This window comes from Gallus gallus, chromosome 5 (assembly GCF_016699485.2).
Source record: "Gallus gallus isolate bGalGal1 chromosome 5, bGalGal1.mat.broiler.GRCg7b, whole genome shotgun sequence".
In the NCBI taxonomy this organism is placed as follows: Eukaryota; Metazoa; Chordata; class Aves; order Galliformes; family Phasianidae; genus Gallus; species Gallus gallus.
The window spans coordinates 25,653,061-25,673,365 of record NC_052536.1 but is presented as its reverse complement, the minus strand read 5'-3'; the positions used below and the strand labels follow the sequence as shown (position 1 = coordinate 25,673,365).

Here is a 20,305-nt window from a genome sequence, read left to right as displayed (position 1 = left end):
AGCATAAACAGCCAGCTTCCAAAACAAAGGAACCTTTGCTTTGAGGACAGAGGGAAGGATATTGATATTTAAAAATCCACAGCAAGAGGTCCAGCTACTGCCAGAGAAATAAGTTAGATCAGTGCTACGTTACCAAATCCATATAAAAAAAATAGATCCAGGTAACAGACACGTGCGTGTAACACAGTATTCACTAACATGTATATTTAAACATTACAAATGAGAAATATGATAAAATGTGAATTACACCTGGTTTTGAGTTATAACCCACCATTGTTTCTACATGCAGCCAATTTAATTCCTGAACAGCAAGAAGTGCTACCTCTTTTCCCAGCAGTTCTAGATGTATTTCACCTGGATGTACTGCCCTCTATTCCATCTAGGACCATCCAGGAGTTCAGATGTGATACACACCCTTCAAGCACCAACTCACTTCATGCCGCCCAGCTCTGCAGCTGTTTATGTAGCATCATAAAGCAGAATTCAGCTGTCTTCATTTACTGCTTGCCTTGGGCTGGATACACCACCAGTGTTTCTGTAAAGCAAACAGAGCTGTATCTACCAGATACTTTCTAGATTCTTTCTTGTTTGTAAGACCTAAAATACATTGCAGGCTGATATCTCCAGGGAGAATACTGAGAAACAGGCCTGGTAATTGCTGTGGAAAACAGAAGGCAATACAATCAGAGAGCAGAATTGCTTAACACGACTCATAACAGGACTCAGAGCCACCTCCCATGTATGAACAAACCACCAGCCCGAGACTGGCAGCCACTGCCGCGTATCAACAAAAAGCTCACCTCTGAGACTATTTTTAAACCTCATTTAATAAAAGGGCTTCTTAGATATATAGAGGATATTAAGTAAATAAGTTACATAGTACATTACAATCACATCAGCAAGATTGCCTTTAGTGTATTAATATTTTATAAAAAAGCACACAAAAAATAAATTCAGTCCAGTCTATCACAACTGTACAGCAACAGGTAAATATATTTATATATGTACATTTTTAACATGTAACAGTCTTTTAAAAGGTGCCATAGGCAGCAAACACACAAAAGGAAGTGTCTGCTCACTTGCTAAAATAAAAGTAATATACTTTATTATAAAGCATTTATACAGTAATTACAAAGGCTGACTGCTCCTGTACAGTACACCAAAGCTTTGACTACAAATTTAAAAACAACGTAAAAAGAATGAACTCAACAAAAAGAGTTTTTATCAAATCTGAACTACAAGGGGAAAAATACATATGGAGAAGCTGCAGGAAACAGATTTTTAAAATACACGTTTCTATAAAAATATATGTTGTTTTTGATTCTCGAGAAGTTAAGCATTTCTTGGGCTCAGCTGTTGACGGAGTCTTGCTCTCAGAAAGAGAACTCCTCAGATGAAGCTCAGAGAACACTTGGCCTCACAGAGAACAAGGGCAAGAAAAGCAGCTGAACCCAAGTGAACAATTTACACAGAAACTCACCCCTGTGAAAATCAAACACAGTTTGTAGACACCGCTTCTTTGTCTCTTTAAAGCTTTATAAACTTTCAGACATACATTAGAAGATAAAACAGAATGCTTTGCATGGGAAAATGTAGTTGAGAATGAGGTTTCTGGCAGAGGTAATCACTGGACTAAAAGTGCCTTTGTATGAAAGCAGATGAGACAAATACAGCTCTAGTCCTTCCCTCTCATTTCCTTCAGAATAGGATATAAATATACAGGAACTTCCCAACACCGCTCCTTGAGAGAGAATTAAGCAGTCCATAATAGCTAAGAGAGGGAGAGCTTGCTCTTTCTGGTTTAGGAAACACTTTTTTTGGATGATGACTTTAAGATAAGCTCGCTGCAAATATGAGACACGTGTGAAGTGTCAGGTTTGTGAAATGAGAAGTTTTGTTAGCTAATCCAGACTCCATGAATTCCATCACTAGTATGGGAGTAATAGATGGGTTACCTTTAAGTTTCAGAATCTCTCTCTTTTCCCTACCTTAAAAGCAGCTGCCATCCTGCCTGGCCTAGCTGTCAGCACAGCTGTTCTGGGGCCTCCAGCATACAGAAGTGAGTTCTCCAGCAGCCTGTTTGGCTAAGCCGCTCCGATTTTAAATGGAAAAACATCCAATACATTAAAACGCAGAGTTGCTCTTGCAGCCGGACAGCAAAACACCTGTAGCTATATCAGATATGCATCACAAGTGCATGCATTTATCTAGTAATTATATATACATCATCTTATACAATGGAGATGCTATCCCATGCAGAGCACAAATCTGAAAGGCTGAATGAATCTATCTGTAAAGGGCAGATGACACAGGTAGAAAGGCAAAAAAAAAAAAAAACCACACAACCAGGGCAAAACATGACCACAAGCCCATCTCTCACAGCATCTCTGCAACACCCGGAGCTGGCATCGAGATCCAGCTGGGCGATGGTTTGGGAATACAGCCACTGCTAGGTGTACGACCACCTGCAGCCTCATCTTGCACCTTAAGGCACAAATTATCAGCACACAGCTACAGACCTGCAGCCTGTATCTTCTATTTGTTCCCAGACAAAAGATAGCTAACACAAAGAGACATTCTCCTTGTTCCAACTCCACGTGGGAGTGCGCAGCACCTTTTTCTAGACTAACAGCAAGAGTAGCGAGAATGGAGATCTGTGAAAGTGCTTTCAAACAGAAAATAATCCACACAGAGCTTTCAAATGGACAAGTTGTCAGAACATCAGAACAGACTGATTATTTTTTTTAAATCATAATTGGAATAACACAGCCTTAAATTAACACTGTGCCGCAGTGAAGAGCCACTCAAGTAATTTTCCCCTACACAGAATACCATAACTCATTCCAGATCAGACAAATTCAGTTCAAATGCTTTGCCTACAGCAGATGGGGGATTTTTTTTTTTCCCAGTTATTTTCTGTATTTGTTTGGTTTTGGAAACAACTCTGCCAAGCTTTGCTAGTTGGCATGATCCAATTCAGATGCCAGGTACACTCCAAACTGCTTCTGTAAGCAGGTGAGCAGCAGGTTTAGCACTGCTTGTTTTTAACTAAGACACTTACAGGAACTTTTTCACTCACTACCATGACAGAAAAGGTTTTCTGGTGGCTACCAGCAATAGGGAAACACATTTGTTGCCACTTACTTGGAATACATAACTGCTTTTAGTCAGCCACACTAGCCCATGTTTGTAGCAGCCATCCTATTCTCAGCAAAAGCCCTGTTTAGATTTTCTTCCAGCAACAGGCTTCTCTGTAACATCTCGCTGTTCTCTGCTACTACAGTAGGGTGGGAGAGAAGTGATCAGTACTGGGTTTGGTGTGTAATTAATACATAGTTTTAGTGCAATTAAAGACAATTTCTTATTTGTTCTTAGCACCTCAATTGCTTACCCTTCATAATAGGCAAAACAACTCACTGATTTCCTAAAGCAGACAGAATCAGTAAAAGATCTGCTCTTTTGGAACACGCTAATAAATGCTTGCCTTAAAGCATTATCGTGTCCAGAAAGATTAAATCGGTAATTAAAGCAGTAACATGATTTGCTCTTTATATATTTGTATTTGATTTCACCTGTTAGTCGTCTGCCACTGTAATTTGCTATGCAGTATCTAAAACTACAGCCACCTTGAAAACTGCTGAGGGCCACAGCTGAGTGTTGGCTCACTGTTAGCCTGGCACACTTGAAGAAACTAAAAGTACTGGGAGAAATGGAGGTGTTATACAGAGTGTTACAGTAAAACAGAGACACGTGTGGATTTTCTGCCCATACAGAGAACAGCCCACAACTACAAACCTGTCCGTGCAGATTTGTTTTCCTGGTGGACACGAAGGAGTTCTTCTAGTTCAGCACCCCACTTTCTAGCTGGTACTACACTGCTGTTCCACACTTTCCCTTGCTTTTTCCTAAAAGACTTCAGGCTGCTCCTGATCACCGTCTGAAACAAGACATGAAACTAGCCATTGGTTTGTCCTGATATGAACAGTATGTTGTTGGTTGGTTTTTGTTTTTTGTTGTTTTTGTTTGTTTGTTTTTTAAAAGGATTAAATGGTTGATTTTGCACTGTTTTACAAAAGGTAGTGAAAGCATTTTCCTAGAATAGTTTCATTACCCTTATTTTAGTTATCGGGTTTAGGCAGATCTCTTCTCCAAACTTAACAATCTTTATTTTTGCCTTGTTTCTCAATGTGTGCCATTTCCACCTCTATCTCCATTTGCTTCATTCTGTCCTTCCAGGACTTCCCAGACTTTTAAGTAACTGTACACCATGCTACAGTGAGATCGCTACTCCAGAAAATGCATTCATTACAACAGCATAACAGCATCTACATTACTTTAAACCCATTTTATATATATTCATAAGCCCTGCATGTTTCTGAGCTGATGCTCTGCCCTGCAGGTCTCAGGATCTGAAAATTACTGGCAACTTCCCAGAAACATACTTCAGAATTTTAACTGCATCATCATTTTATACTGGAATTAATCCCAGCAGTAGAAGTGAACCGTGAGTTCCAGCTGCTTCACTGACTGTCCTGGCACAGCGTGCTACAGCTTCGGTTCTCTCTGAGGTCCCCATGATAGGGGCAGACAAGCTTTTTCTCCAATTTACAAGAGGAAAAAGATAATAACACTGAAAGTCTTAATAGGAAGACTGATACGCTTAAGCTTCTCTTTAACGATGAGTAGCTTTCAGTTCTTTGCAGTTTATTAACGGATTGTAATAGTTTGTGACATGCCATCTGCTTCCACAGTCTTGTCAGCAAGACCCAGGGACATGCAGCAGTCATCCCAGTGCTGACAGGATCACCTGGTTTTATTAGGAATGGAAACACAGCACTGGTAGGAAATCAAATGCATACAGGCAGAATTGTCAACATTGAAAAAAGTGCACTCCTTATGATAATGCTACTAATTTTAAGGGTAGTAACTATTAAGTCTATACAAAGGCATATGTATGAAAAGAAAATATGGTACAATACACAGCCTCCCAGACTTGGACAGCGCTACCATGGTTGCATAAAACTACCTGGGGCAGGAAAAGAGGACCAGATGGCATGCTGAGTCAGATCCGTTTTCCATCGGCAACTTGACAAGCAGATACATTACCTGAAATTCATCTAGCAGCCCAAAGAGCCAAATTAAAAGTTTTTTAAAAATCAGCACACTTCATGTGCAGTAACCCACCCAGGATCCCTGCTTGGCCATGCACCACAGCAGCAGCATGCATGGGATGTGATGCACTGCTGGCACCCAGGAACTGCTGCCTCCACACACTGCACTGAAGAAACCAGAACATGGAGCTGGGACTGATCAACCGTGAGAGCAGGGAAGTGATCTGATTCTCTACATCTTTATGAAGTAACGATGAAGTAGGCTATAAAGATGCACAGACCAATCCTGTGCAATTTATGTCACCGGGACTCCTTTTGCATCTTCTTAACTTTCATTTATCAGCAGACTTTTGGTGGCTAGATCTTTTTTTTGGCCATTAGCACGTGTCAGTTCTGAAGGAAGTCAGCATTTCAACCAGCTAAGGGGGGACAGAAGGACAACCCATCAGGCACAGCTGTCCAGCCAGTTGCGTGGAAGTGAAAAGCCTCCTGCATATACAGTCACATGCTGTCTGGCAGGAAGCATCTGGAAAACAAGGGCCCCACGAATATAAGCTCTCAATGGCAAAAGTTTCAGAAGATAAATAAGGGCTGCCACAGGAAATAAGTGGATGTGTTGAGAGGTAAGAGCCATTCACAGGGGGATTTAAGGAGCTTGATAGAGATGAAAGTTCATTCCTCCCATCTCTGGGGTGCACACAGTCCAACATGCAGACAAGGTCCATGCTCACTTTCACAATACAAACTTGCTCCCCTTTAACCAAAGTCAAAACCAACAGCTTTCATTTCAAATTGCACTTGTGAAACCCAGACTACTTTCCAAGAAGTTAATCAAAGGCTAACTATTTTGTTTTCCACTAGGAGACAACCCACAAGGCCCATGACTACTTCAGTCCCTCAGGATACCTTACACCCATTGCTGTGTTCTTAATAGCATGAAAGAAAACCACCTCAGGGTTCTTTGAAAAATAAAACTTCCTCTCAGAATGAGGAAGCATATCTTGCTCATCCCACTTTTCAGTTTTGTGTAACAAAGGCCAAAACCACACACCATCTTTCCACAAAGCTTGCTGGCAGCCAGAATAAATGCTTAGAAAGGCAGAAAAAGTGTAACAGGAAGAACAACTTGCTAAGAAAGAAAACATCTAGAAATCACCAGTATCACAGTAACTGGATACAGTCACCTCAGAGCAGAGCACCATTTTCTAACTCTGTTCTGGAAACCTTTATATCCAAGAATCCTGTTATCATGATTCCTGACAAGCACAAGAAGAGAGGTCTTACTGACCCAAGAGAACTTACTTCCACTGCAGGTGACGTTGTTCAATTGTGTACCTCAGGTATGACTATAAATAGAATAGAAATCTTATTTGTTTTTGTTTTTTGTTTTTAAATCCAAGCTGAAACAAATCTTCTTGTCCGCCACTCTGGCTCAGTCAGTACTGGCAAGGTGAAGTGGAACATGTGGCACGAGGAGGCCGCAGCACTGAAACTGAGACCTGATGGTTCAGGCCAGAAAAGTGCAAGCAAAAAATGTGAAACCACTGAGAGGGTGATAGGTCCAGCCTTGCTACTCCCTCCATTTCTAGTCTGCTGCTATATTTCTCCATCCTCATCCGAGCTCCCACTGCTGCTTCCACTGCTGTTGCTCCCACTCTCACTGCTCTCTTCCTGCTGGGCCTGGCTGTGGGCTGCCGCTGCTGCCGCCTCTGCTGCTGCTGCTGCCTCTCTCTCTTGCTGCTTCAGTGCGGCTGCCTTCTTCTCCTGCTCTGCATGGCTCTTCATGTGAGCACTGCGGCTCTTCACCTTGTAGAACACCCTGAGGAAATATAGGTGCATTAGCATTGATCTCATTTACAGCTTTCTCCTCCATTAATTCACTGAAGGAGCTTTCCATAGCTACAGCCTCAAGTTTGCGAGCTTCAGCACAGGAACCCATGTTGGCACTGCAACAAAACATCTACAACAAACACCACTTCTGCCTCAGCACGTGCCAGTACACTGGTTGAAGTATTAGCAGGAAATCCTGAGCACCCTTGAATTACTTGCTTTGTTTCTTCATATATTTCTAAATTCAGAAGGGCAACACTGGCATCTGAAACACACACATGCTGCTTAACACAACAGGGCCCCACTTTTTAGCCATTCCCCCTACACCACAAAAATACAATAAACACAGAAGTGAACAGTCAGCTGCCATTTCAGACACTTATCCACACAGCTGGAAACATTTGAGCATTTTCTTTCCAATTCTGCACTACCATGATCTATCCCTCTATCTCTCACCATTAGCTGTTTTGAATTGGCGTCAAATGTCACAAGACAGGTTTAGAGAGCATTATGAATCCTTGCCTGCTCCTTCTCTCAGGGTCAAATCTGCCTTCTAACAGCTCTAACCTTTCCAGTACAACATGCGCTCTGAGGACACAGGGACAATATACCTTTGCAGGGTCAGATAAGTGCCAGAAATAGCAACAATTTGTTAATAGTCTTTGTGATTTAACTAGATGGAGATCTCATTTTCTTGCCATCCAAATACTACACACCATTGAAATGCAGGCAGTGTCTCATGCCATTTGAAGAACGATCAGAAGGTAATTAGCCAAGTCGAAGTATCTTAATATCAATATACCTCTGATACGAAAGACATCTCAAAGCTGTAAGTTGTTAAAAACAAACAAACAAACACTGTAAAAACCCCCTAATCTGCAAGATTAAGTAGGGTAATACCTCATAAAAATCGTTGCCAGTCTCTCCGGCCTCCCCTACTGTAATTCCATGACTACTGCTGGAAGCTAAGTTGCTCTTACCTGCCACACTTTTTACATGGAAATGTGTTTTCTGTGTTCTGGATTTTACTGGTAACATCTGATTTCATCTTCTGTTTTCGCCGCCTCCTCTGCACTGGAGCAGGAATAAGCTTTCGAGGCTTCATGGTCGTCTCCCTCGGCCTTCTTCCAATTCTGCCGGTAACAGTTGCTTCTCGACTCCTTATATTGGCATCACTGGCCTTTGGAGAAAGAAAAATGTAAAGCAAGCAAACCAAAATCCACTTCTCACTGTGATCCTACGTGTACATCAACTACAAATAATTAAGTTGGGTTTCCTTGCCTTACTCATCCCTGTTCTTCCAGAACAGCACATAGTCTTGTTACCAGGAACACTCTAAGCTACTTCAGCCCAGCCCTTGCTCTGGAAGAAGGCAAAAACTTTTACATCTTTAACTGTTCACCTGGTATTTTCTAAACTACTTGCAGAGTGAAGTTAGTATAAAGAACACAACATGCATAATGCAGCACTTACTATTAAATCATCTTGTAGTGTCTGTTCATCTTTGAAAAGGAGTGTGCTCTTCTTTCTGTTATCCAACCCTTCCTCTGCCTCCTCTGCCTCCTCTTCTTCCTCTTCCAAGTGCCCCTGTTCTTCACTGAAAAAGTCCCTTCTGAGAGGAAGCACACGTGCAAACCTATGGGAACTCTTCACCAGAAGATAAAGGAACTGTTAATTTTGGTGTCTGCAAGTAAAAGTCATTACGTGACACAGGACACAAGCTTGTCAGTCTGAACTCCACACTGGCTGGATTGTTTTTGCTCGATTCTACTACCAAACAAGTCAGCACACAAAAATCAAACTTAGCACCATAGAAATTTAGGAAATTACCTTGATGTCAACTTCAGCTTCATCTCTCACAGACTTTTCATTAGCAACATCTATGTCTCCAAAAATTAAGGTCCCATTCCGACCAATTTTCACTTGTTTCTTATATGTGTAGTAGAATTCCACACACTGAGCCACTGTCTTGGTTTTTATCTGGTGTTTGGAAAACATAAAGGTACAATGGATTTAAATGATTTTAAGAAGGTTTATAAACAATCACTAAGGGTGCAATTAGTACACTTTGTGCTTTTCTTTCCCTAGCAGTCTCAATTCCACAACTGCTGTTAAACCCTTATTTTCCATGTTCTCTTCTCCTGTGTGCCCCATCCCACAGCCCATTCCCTACTGCCAATGCTATTCATTTTGAGGACTACAAGACCAACTTCCCAAGAAAAGCTGGTCAACGTAAAGGTGACGGAATCTGGCACTTTGTCTGCTTACTGCATCTCTTAACCTCTGAAACATTCCAATTGAGCTGTCAGGCTTGAGAGCAGCCTTTCAGTTTTATGGGAGAGTTTTATTTTACAGCAGCACTTCAGAGAAGACCAGAGCAGAATACCGTTCCAAAAATGGAAAGGAAGGTTTGCAGCACTTTCCCGTTTTGGCCACATGCATTTCACATTTCATACACATATGGCAATAGACAATTATCAGTACAGACCTATGACCACCTACATACTCTCTATCAGGGATTATTTTGAAAGTTTGGGAGTATATTCTTTTACAACTTAAATGCATTTTGGACGTTTTATTCAATGAAAACAAATGTAGCTCCTGATTCTATGCTCCAAGTCCTTCAAGTGCTTTCCTTCCACTGAGGTGTCACATCTCATGGAATATGCACAGGAACGATCATTTTAAATATCAGCGTCACAGCAAACAGAACAAAAGGATGCATCATTCACATATCCTTCTTTGGTCCTTTTCATCAGCAACAAGGATGTATTTCTATTTAGTTTTATAAGTAAGCCTTTTAAGCTGTACTGGAACATCACCAGTACTCTATAAATATGCCCCGTGGAAGCAATATCTGCACTATGTGGACTAATGGAAGCAGTGCAGAAAGTACAAGGGATGAGTAAACAACAACAGCAAAAAAAAAACCCCAAAAAACCAACCCAACCACTATTGTTCTAGCTGTCTCTGGTGAGATTTTGTGCTGTGTTGGATTGTAACATTTCTCTACAAAAATCTTCTGAGTGCTTAATACTGAGGTTTCAAAAAAAAAAATCAGGATTTAATCTCCTGTATTAAATGTTCAAACATTAGAAGATATCATTGCCGTAAAAAACAGCAACAGTAAAACACTCACCAGCTTTTGGACCAAGAAAAAGTCCTTCTTGTAGATTGCAATGCCTTTGTTGAAAAGCTTCTTTTCAGCAACTTTCCAACTGTCTGATCCTGTGGATAAAAAAGTTGCAACTAAGTCCTTGCCATTTCAAATGTTAACTCTTCTAGGTACTTTTTCTTAAATTTCCCTTTAAATAAAAGGAATGAGCACATATAGAAGGGTACAGTCTCACTTCGCACCCAATCCTACATAACTGCAGGCTGCTGTTAACCCCCTCCTTACTATTTCACTTTGGCCCTCCTCTCATCATTTCATTTTAGATCTAGTACTCATCTCCCTAGGTTAACTCAGTTCAGCTACTAAAACCAGCTAATTAGAAGAAATGCAGTATTTTCCAACAAAACAGCAAGCTTAACAGACACACTTTATGGCGGCCCAGTCATTAGATTTGATAAAAGGAAAATGGTAGGGGCAGGATAAGAGGATCTTCTCTTTCAGCAGCAATCCACAATACCAGATGAGATGTAACAGCAAACTCAATGATTTATATAATCCTAAATATGTTAGAATTCTAGCATCCTTGCCTCCAACAATAATCATTCCAGAATCTCCTCCTCCCTTATAGATATACTGAAGCAACAGCATTACAGTAGCAGTGTGTAATAACGAATAAATGCAATTTCTATACTTCGTGGCAGCAGCTATAAAATGTCTCTCTGCCACTGCGCATCAGGACTCTCAAGTGTCTGGGGTCACTCTAGATCATTGAACTAGTGTCATACAGCCTAACAATTCCTAATTAGGTATGACACTAAAAAGACAGTTTATGGCATATACATTTCACAGTGACAGGCATCAACAGTTGGCTGAGCTCTTCACCTCCTAGCTTTCTTCAGCAAGCTTGAGATCTCTACCCTCACAACCCCTCTTAACTCCACCGCATGGAAATCCACACCAGAGAGGCTGTGACCCCAAGGTTACCACAGTCTTTCCTTAATGAACTGATTATTTTTCTGCATTCTCCGTGGCTTAGTATAAGGGATCAGATTCCTTTTTCCCCAGTAAAAGAAATCAGAATACACACATATGCAAATTCACAGATGTACATATTCTGAGAGATGGAGTGTTTCTTACACTGTGTCATGATTTGCACGTGTGAAATTCCTGGCAAGCCATCATCTGACATACTAGGGAGAAGTGTGGTCTTTAAGTCTTATCACAATGTTACAGACCTCTTCCATACTTTCCTATTCTTCTGGGGAATTCCCTTAAGACATATAGGGAGCACAGAGTTATTCTGGTTAGCAAACCTGTGTAGTGATAATCTGCCAGAGGATGGGTAGATGATCGTACTGGCCCCTTCAATAGCAGCTTGGACAGAGCCCCCTAAAATAAACAACACAAAAACTTAAAACAAAGAATAGGTAATTGTTAATCCACTCCTTTCTGGTAAGCTAATTGAAAAGAAGTTCTTTTTTTCTCCTACATCACAGTTAGTATCTGTGACATGAAATGGGAGAACTTTAAATTCACATTCTTGACTGCTGTAACAATCAGAAAGATCAATGTGATGGAGTGGTGATACAAAAGATGTTATGACAAAGGGACTAGCACAATAGAAAGGCGTTACAAAAGAATAAGTCTTCAGCCATCTTTGAAGATCTAGGCTTGCAATAGAAACTCCACAAGAGAGGGATCTCCAACCAGAGATCCTTCCCCAGTGGCAGTCAGCCCTTAAATGAGGTCTAAGAGAGGTGCAGGCAGGCTCCACCCCTTTTGGTCACACATGTGAATTGCCTTCACCTGTGCTCCCAAGGCTGACCAGGTCCTTTCCCCAGGTGCTCAATCAGTGGTTCAGGCCGTGACTCAACAGTTCCCATACAACTATCCACTAAATTTTGGCTATCACTGACAAGCGGTAAGCCTCTCAGCTTACATTTAAGACAACATTTAAAATTCATTAGACAGTCTCATCCTACTCACCCTACTAGATTGACAGTCTGTTAAAAAGCCAAAAGTTTAAAGCTTGAAATATGAACAATAGAGAGTGAACATGGTAGCGTACATCAGGAAGAACACTTTAGGGACAGCAACATCTCCAAGGGACACTAAGCAGTGTGAGCTAGAAGCAAAGGACAGAGTCTTCAGGGGGTTTCCATTCATCTAATAACAGGTCACCTGGCCTTCATTAAAATCTTTCAACGCATCAAGGCAAAAAGGTGGGAAGACTTACCAGAACGCTTCCCTTTTCTTCATGTAAGAAATGCAGTGCCAGCTCCTGGTTGGTTCCACCCCCAGGAAAAATGCTTGAGCAGGCAGCAGCTAGCAGGCTTTCCACTATTCCCACAGAGATACCAAACAAATTGAGATTAGAAGATTAAAATCAAGTTTCCTAGAGAATTCACATGACTAATTAGATCTTTTGAAGCAGAAGTAGACATAACAGAAGATAAAACCAAGATGATGAGTGACCTTGCAAATTTACTTGGGTCAGATTTGGACAAAGGAATTCACTAGACTGAGAGGTCACAGAGCAGAGTGCCACACACGGCACTATTTATACATGGAATTTTTTTGCAACTTTCATCTCCTGTAATGTCTTCAATCTCCCTTCACCTCAGATTTTTTAATCCCCCCTCTATTCTGTGATCTTTACACAGTTTTCATTTCATAATACCCCTCTTCTCCTTATCAAGAAAAAATTCTTCCAAGACCACCCACATTCCCTCTTCAGCATCTCTACATGCCACAGCCTGCGTGCACCAAAAGTAGAAAGCTACTCAGTCTGCTAACTAGGCCACAGCTTCTGCTTCCTCCTCCTAATGTCTACAACTTGATTTTCCCAAATACTATTACATCTAGAGCATCAGTTTAAAAGTTGACTACACGTGGCATTTAAATGTTAACAAAGACAAGGAAGTTTCATTGAATGCAAATCTCTCTTTGACTAGTAATAATGATCTCATTTTATCTCAATTAATAAATAAAATCATATCAACCTCCCAGCCCCCCACATACAATCCAGAAAAATAAGTTTTACTCCTAAGATTGCTTTCAAGACCATTTAAATATGTCATAATAACTGGCAGCTCTATTTTAAGTTCTGTCTATAGTAGACATGTGGTTACTTCTACTACAGCTGTGGCACTCAGCCCTATGTACCAGCCTTCCACATTCTTACCATTCTGTTGGGTGACTCTGTTGGTTTCCAGGTCACCCCATGGCTGCCACACAAGCTCTGCTTTATGTTCATCAGCTGCTGCCAGAGATCTGTCTTGGAGTGAAGGGATTTCTGCCTGAAAGCGAGTTCCTACATTTATACGCCTGCAGAAAAGATAAGTCACGGTCAGGCAATTTCTGCAATACCCAAACAGTCCGCATCTCTTGTAAAAATGCAAATTATGGAGAAACCGAAATGCAGCAAGCTCTGCCGTATAGCAAGAATAGCTTTCAGGTATTGTACATTACAACTGAAAAGGTAAGAGGTCTTATGCTCACTATCAGTTTCCATTGTCTTACCGATCAACAGTGGTTGGAATTGTACTTAAAGTAGGATCTCCTAATAACTGCTCAGAAAACTTCCTTGGCAGTAGGTGATAGTGAGATAACATCCAGGTATAACTAATGTAACAGAGGAGTTTTATACAGAACACTATATACTGCCTGTCATTTTCCTCAAAACATGATCTCCAGTTCCAGTCAAAAGTGAAGTGCTAGGAATGTTGTCTAGTGGCATGGCATGGGGATAACAAAGGCAGCTGAAAATGTCCCACCTGTAATGCCCACAGTTTTAAGTGTTTCAGGGTGTCTAGAAAACTGATAACACAATAGATACTGCTTCTGAAAAGTAATTCAATTTCATATATACTGAGAGTGGAAGCTGCATGGAGAATGAAGAACCCTAGGAAAAACTCAGTTCGGTTTTGAGTATTTTACAGGTACAGAACTCAATTAAACCTATAGTTTTCTACTTATTCACCATTCCTGAATATCTATCTTCACCATTCTTGATTATTTTGTTGAAGAGAAAAAACATGACATTGACTGATTATCTTATCAGGGAGATACAGCATGAGAGCAGAACAAAAAACAAGAAGATTTCATACAAGACTGAGAAAATCTTGCTAAAAGAAAAACAAACAAAATAAAAAACCTTGATACATCCTCATTTCAGCATACTGTGATGGACTGCAAAATGATATTAGTGTGGAATATTCTGCTCACGGCAATTAGTGTCACCTATTGGTATGGCATGCAGTTTTACAGTGGAGGAAAGGGCTGTGATTAATGACCCACCCTAGAAGGGATAACTACAAGCAACTGACTTTGCTGTCAAGTGGAAACAGATAAGAAGTCTGTTAATACTTAGGAAAATTTGGGAGATTGTGTCCCCAGACAGTGACTCTTCTGGCCTCATTTGTGAGAGGGAGAGTAGTAGCTGGAAGAACCTGAGGAAAAGAATGTGAGCTAGGAGGGATATCTCAGAAATGACCCTTTATCCTAAAACTAAACATAGGCTATTGTGTCCTGAGACAGTAAGAGCCTATGAGTATTGCACCTGCAATATCCAAATAAAACCAGATTTCCACCACAAAAACTCATCAGTTACATGGGTAATCTGATCTAATGTGGCCTGCTCCAAGTAGGGGCTTGGACCAAGTGACTTCCCAAGGTCCACTGCAGTTAAGTTATTCCATGACTCCTTTAACGTGGAATCCTAGATTTCAGTATAGCAAAAGCTATTGCCTATCATCAGTGCTGCTGGGGTACTCTGTGATACAATTACATGTGGCATAATTCAGAATTGAGGCTAGCTGAGGAGTGACTACGAGGAAGACTTGAAAGGAACTGAACTACAAGACTTCTAAGACGCTCAGATGCGTGACACCAGCTGCCTATTAATCTACTTCACAAATAGAAGAATTAAGCTTCATTAGCACATTTCGTATTACAAATCTTTGCAATCAAATAACCTTTTAAGAAGCATTAGCAGAAGGTCTGACAAAGCAAGCAATTAAAAACACAATATGTGGCAATCATAAGTTATAATCAGCTTCTAACAGAATCAAGAATGCAAACAATGGATCAAATTGTACTTTCCTTTTTTTTCTTAAAAACAAAAAATAATTAAAAAAAATGTTTCCTGCCATCACTTACAGAAGATACATCCACATAACAGACCACAACACTACTGCACAAATTAGCATTGAAGTAGTAAGCTAATTATTTGACAACACAAAATGACACTACTTTCTGATTTTAAAGTGTAAAGTTTTCTAATCTGCCTAAACATCTGTTCACTAAGTCTTAAGATGACAAGATAGCTCTTTACACACTAATGCATGTTCATTTTCTTTTGAAAAAAAGGGAGTTAAAAGTCATCATGGCTTGAATTTTATAGTAACAAATTTGAAAAATTTCATCCACAACTGAACCCGCAGCCAATATTACGCCATTAACTTCAGCAATTTAAACCAGTGGAGGCAACAGCAAAACTTAGTAACATCATGCAAAGATGATCAAGATCTGCTGAAAAAAACAAAAATATATGTTCAAGAGGAGGTTCACTTCAACCAACAACAAAACGATGAATTAAGCTGCTGTCAAAACAGATTAAAAACAAACCAAAACTGAATCTGTGCTGTTTATTTCTATGAATGAGTTTAAACTGCTGTTGGTGCAATACAAGATACAGGAGCAAAAAAAATAGTAGCTTGAGTTGTCCTGGAGCCAGAGTCTGGGCCCACAGGGAGTTTGCGAAGGTGACAAGAACAACCTGAGTTTATTTGCAATTGCAATAGGTTTCAAATCAGCTCAGGACAGCCTGCTGCCAAGAACGTACAAAACCTGAACTTCCAACAGGCAGGACAGAGAAAGGTGGATAAGTCCTACAAGTTGACAGCAAATGCTACAGCTAATCTTTAAAACATGGACAATTTTGGAAGTAAAAGACAACATATTTATTTGGAGATGGTCTAAATTAAATTTCAAACATTAACAAGATATGCTGCAGTTAGAGCAGAGATTCCTGACTGCAGGGGGTCAGAAATATAGAGCCACATGAATGTTACATCACATGGCTATCACCATGCCATATATCTTTATGCTTAGATTTTGCAAAAGTTCAAACAGAATTGGAACTACCTTGCAGTTCTACAGGCCTTAATTCCAACTGATAACGTTCCCAGAGTTTACAAGGGCTATACAGAGACACTTGCAGCTCTGCTTTTCCTGACACGTTTAGCAGGACTGGCACCAAGCCTAAAATTGTAACTCCAGTTTCAGTATTTCCAAACTGTGTTCCCTAGTGCCACTGGGTTTTAATGTCTGAGCTTTCCCAGCACACAAACAGCTAAAAAGATTAATTAAGCTTATTAGTTCAGGCCACACACTGCAAGCATGTGGCTACCATGCTTTTAGACTGAGATGGCCTAAGAGGGAACAAAACCATGTTCACATTTGTGCTGAAGGTAGTATGTGCCACATGGATAACCTGAAATATGAGCAGCCCATCTGAAATCTAACTACATTTGTCCTTATTCTTCTTTGGTCTTTCACTAAAGGAGCATTATTTTCCCACTCTCAAACAATTATAGAGCTTCCAAATACGTGTACATAACAAAACAAGAGACTCACCTAACTCACTCAGTTAACCAATGCTATTTCAGCCCAGAGACAGCTCCATAGTAATAAAAAAGTAGCTAAAACCACCAGAATTAAAAAGTGCATTTGCCCAAATGCCATTTATTGCACAGAGTTGTTTTTTTTAAGAGACCATTTATATGTTGAGTCACTAATAAGAAACATTAAAGCTATTCCAAGAGGATATATCAACTATACATGGAGCAGGTCAAAGGTTTAGGAGTGGGAAGAGAAGCAGGTTTACTACCAGGCTAAGACTCTGCTGGGTACTTACGGTTCTATGCTGACCGGGGTGGCTTCTCCCACCACAGAAAGAACAGGAGGGGTAACCTCTGAACTGTCTGCAAGGCAAAGAAAGAACTGCTCAGACTCACCATCTTCTCATGAGATATTTTCTTCACACGGCTTATAAATCTGTCAGAGGTATCCATATTTTAAAACAGGTACCCATATGCTAAATGAGTTTAGGATGTCCAAGAAGAACTCAGCTTTTACATCTTACTATTAACTACTTACTGCCCACTCAGCCCAAGATAATAATAGGCTATTATAGAAAATGAACTGACTTTTCCATTCCTGAGAATGTCAGTAGGGGGTGTTGGAGATTACTTGTGAATGCCTCTTAACATTTATGGACTGATGGAAGGAGCACTGCAGTTCCCTCATCCTAGCTACCCAGACTTTATCACCAAGAAATCTCATTTTCACATACTCCAGAAGTCATGATTATCTTTCTAGTGCTCCACAGTTCCTAAGCACAAATTAGCCAAGAAGGGAAGAAGGGAAAGAAAAAGTGGAACTTACTTGATCTAAGCAGAGTTCTGTGGGAACTTTTAGGAGTCATTGGAGGTGGAACTGGATGTCCACTTGAAGAGAGGATAGCATTAAAATACAGCCCAGATCCTTCTCTCACTGGACTAAGAATTGGTGGAGGAGTGTACGGAGGTAGTTCAAAGTTCCTGTCAGAAGGATGGTCTGCCAGACGGACAGGTGACCGTAAGTGGCTCTGATACGGTGTAATATTAGAATAAACAGGTGGTGCAATAAAGGTGCCAGCTTTTGGTGGTATGAAGAGTGGCTCAGGTCTTGGGCGCTGCTTTGGTTTCCGGGCAAAGCCCTCTGTTTCATCCTTTGGAACAGCATGTTCATGCTATTAGAAAAAGGTTATATATTTAATTTCATTATAACCCCGTAGGACAAATGAAAAATTTCAGAAAGGTGACAACATTCTTTCATAGTACCTCAAAATCTGGATAGGGCAGCTATGGAGGGCAGCTGGGTCTCAACAATTAGCAAAGGGAAAAAGCAGAAGACGATGGGGAGCTATGTAGGAACTATTAGGTAGCAACACTATCTCTGAGTGTTTATGAAGCTATATTTTACAGGAATCACAAATATGTCTGATTGAACCTTTGGAAAGATGATAACAATCTGATGGTAGCTAGTAAAGAGCACATACAAGTGTGGCAGAACTCTGACATACATACAAAGTGATATTAGATAGAGATAATAGCAGAAAATATCACAGTATTGTATTAAATGATTGTTCGTTTAAACACACAGAAACCTCCTCAGATGTCTGCCATTTATCTTTGGTATCAGAATACTCTATTATACTTCTCAAGAGAACAGATAGGAAAGTTTAAAAACCAAAAACACACTGACCACCAATACACTGAAAGGGAACACTCAAGTACTGATCTCTGAAACCTCAGAAAGAGATTTCAATTTCATAAGAATAAATCTTCAGCTTCCCTTTTATTCATTCTTGGAGATATATACACACACTACTCACAATTCATTACTATCTACATATACATGGAGAAAGAATTCTTTTCTCAAGGATACAAAATATTTCTTTTCTGTGTTATTCTTCATCTGGCTTTATTTACTCTACTGTTTAGTAGTGGAGCATTGGTTGACTGTACTAGTAGTAGCAATAGGTCATGAAAAGCCAGTGATAACCTCAAATATATGGCAGTATTATGAAAAAAAACAAAAAAAAAACAACCATTGCCCCATCCCAAGTTCAGACCAGGAGATCAAACTACTTTAATAGAAAAGTTTAAGGGTAAAACATACGTAATTAGAAGTAACAGCTATAGTTCTCTTTGGTTTCTTCACCTGCCCATACCTGATTTGAGGTTTCCATGTTAGTGTTACGATTAGATCGCCTCCGAGTGACTATCACAGAAGGCTTGCGTTCACAAGGAGTTCGATCATTTGTTTGGCCTCTCTGGAGTTTCCCATCCTCAGACTTCTCTTTTTCAAGGTTTTGCAAGTCAATTTTTCTCACTGGCACAGATACAGGAATGATAAGAGGCACAAGGCTGCTATCCTCCCGTGCTTTTTTGGGAGCTGGTGAAGAACTGGCAAATTCCACAACACTTTTAGCAGCTGTAGGTCCTGGAGCTGCTATCAGCACGCTTTTCTTGTCTTCTGAAGTATCTGATTCCTGAGAAGAAAGAAAGATTATTTAAAAGTTCTGTAGCGTTTGCATAATGAATCAGATAATCTCTCACTTGCACAGAATATCAATGTTCTCAATGCAATTTGCAAGCTGAAAAGGATTTGAAAAGCATTATTGGAGGAAAAAGAATACTTGACAAAAACACAATCAATGTTTATTAGAATTAGTTGAGGATTCCCTCAAGTCTCAAACACTTTGCCATATAACTTCCACAAAGGTTCTTCAGTTTTAGTAATGACTATAAGCTGCAAATTATTAATTTCAAATATTACACTTCTGTACCAGAAAAGACTGAAACTTTGTAATCTTAAACCTCTCATAAAAAAAAAGCCAGGTTTCTAGTGTATTTTTTCCAATTTACTCAACAGAAGCAGCTTTCCTTATTTGTAAGCGGAGCCTTTGAGATTCGCGTTCCAAACTGCCTGAAGAACTCTTGTTCAGTAGAATCAACAAAGCATAACTAAAAGCCAGCATGTTCTGCATTGGTGTCACAGCTTCCATATCTCTGCTTTCTTTTACTCATGGAAATTCTAAAAAACTGAGCTTCAAGGACGTAAGAATGGATGATGAGTTACTGAAAAGACACATGAGTACTGGAACACCAAATAACTTAAGATACTGTTAGATAAGTGATTTCTTCTCCTTCAAATGACTATCTGCAGGTTTATTCCACACTAGGACCACTCCTTCAAAGTAATTGCTGGTTCACTTGGAAGCCAGATGTCAAAGGACAACTTTCAACAACACCTCCCTTTAGGGATGCAAAAGTCCTTCTCAAACTCCAGACAAGCATAATCTAGAAGCTGTAGAAAATGCTTCTTTAGGCATTAATAATGCCTCTCAAACTTCATGCTCTGTTTGGAAAGTGATTAGTATGCAAATTCATTCTCTGTCAGAGTCACAATCTAATGAACAGCTATGTGAACAGCTTTGTGAAGTGGAAGCTAAGGCACATTATCTCTCGGGTACAATGAGAGATCATATGCCACTAAGAATACCTAATCCTAATAAAAATCTTAGCATAAGAAGATTCTGTTGTAAGGTTTCAAAAACTCTCCTGTCACTTTGGTGTTGTTACAGGTCAAGAGAGCTGGCTTCACTGGAGAGTGAATGAACTAGCTTTAGCTGGTGCAC

At 40.1% G+C, this 20,305-nt stretch overlaps 1 protein-coding gene across 13 annotated transcripts in view; it reads right to left on the bottom strand.

The window, feature by feature from the left end:
- ELMSAN1 (ELM2 and Myb/SANT domain containing 1) overlaps window positions 1-20,305 on the bottom strand; it is a 70,337-nt gene that overhangs the window by 3,487 nt on the left and 46,545 nt on the right. For 10 of the 13 annotated variants that reach the window (XM_025151267.3, XM_046942650.1, XM_046942648.1 and 7 more), the window contains 11 exons: window positions 18,836-19,156; window positions 17,506-17,851; window positions 16,976-17,042; window positions 13,241-13,383; window positions 12,293-12,396; window positions 11,370-11,445; window positions 10,081-10,169; window positions 8,772-8,921; window positions 8,415-8,588; window positions 7,922-8,121; window positions 810-6,930 (listed from right to left, as the gene is read on the bottom strand). In XM_025151267.3, coding sequence (XP_025007035.2) covers window positions 6,708-6,930; window positions 7,922-8,121; window positions 8,415-8,588; window positions 8,772-8,921; window positions 10,081-10,169; window positions 11,370-11,445; window positions 12,293-12,396; window positions 13,241-13,383; window positions 16,976-17,042; window positions 17,506-17,851; window positions 18,836-19,156 — 1,893 coding nt within the window. In that variant the 3' untranslated portion in view covers window positions 810-6,707. Of the gene's footprint in view, window positions 1-433; window positions 536-809; window positions 6,931-7,917; window positions 8,122-8,414; window positions 8,589-8,771; window positions 8,922-10,080; window positions 10,170-11,369; window positions 11,446-12,292; window positions 12,397-13,240; window positions 13,384-16,975; window positions 17,043-17,505; window positions 17,852-18,835; window positions 19,157-20,305 lie in introns of those variants that run through there. The other 3 variants (XR_005860479.2, XR_001466681.4, XM_015287096.4) reach the window with 3 other exon arrangements.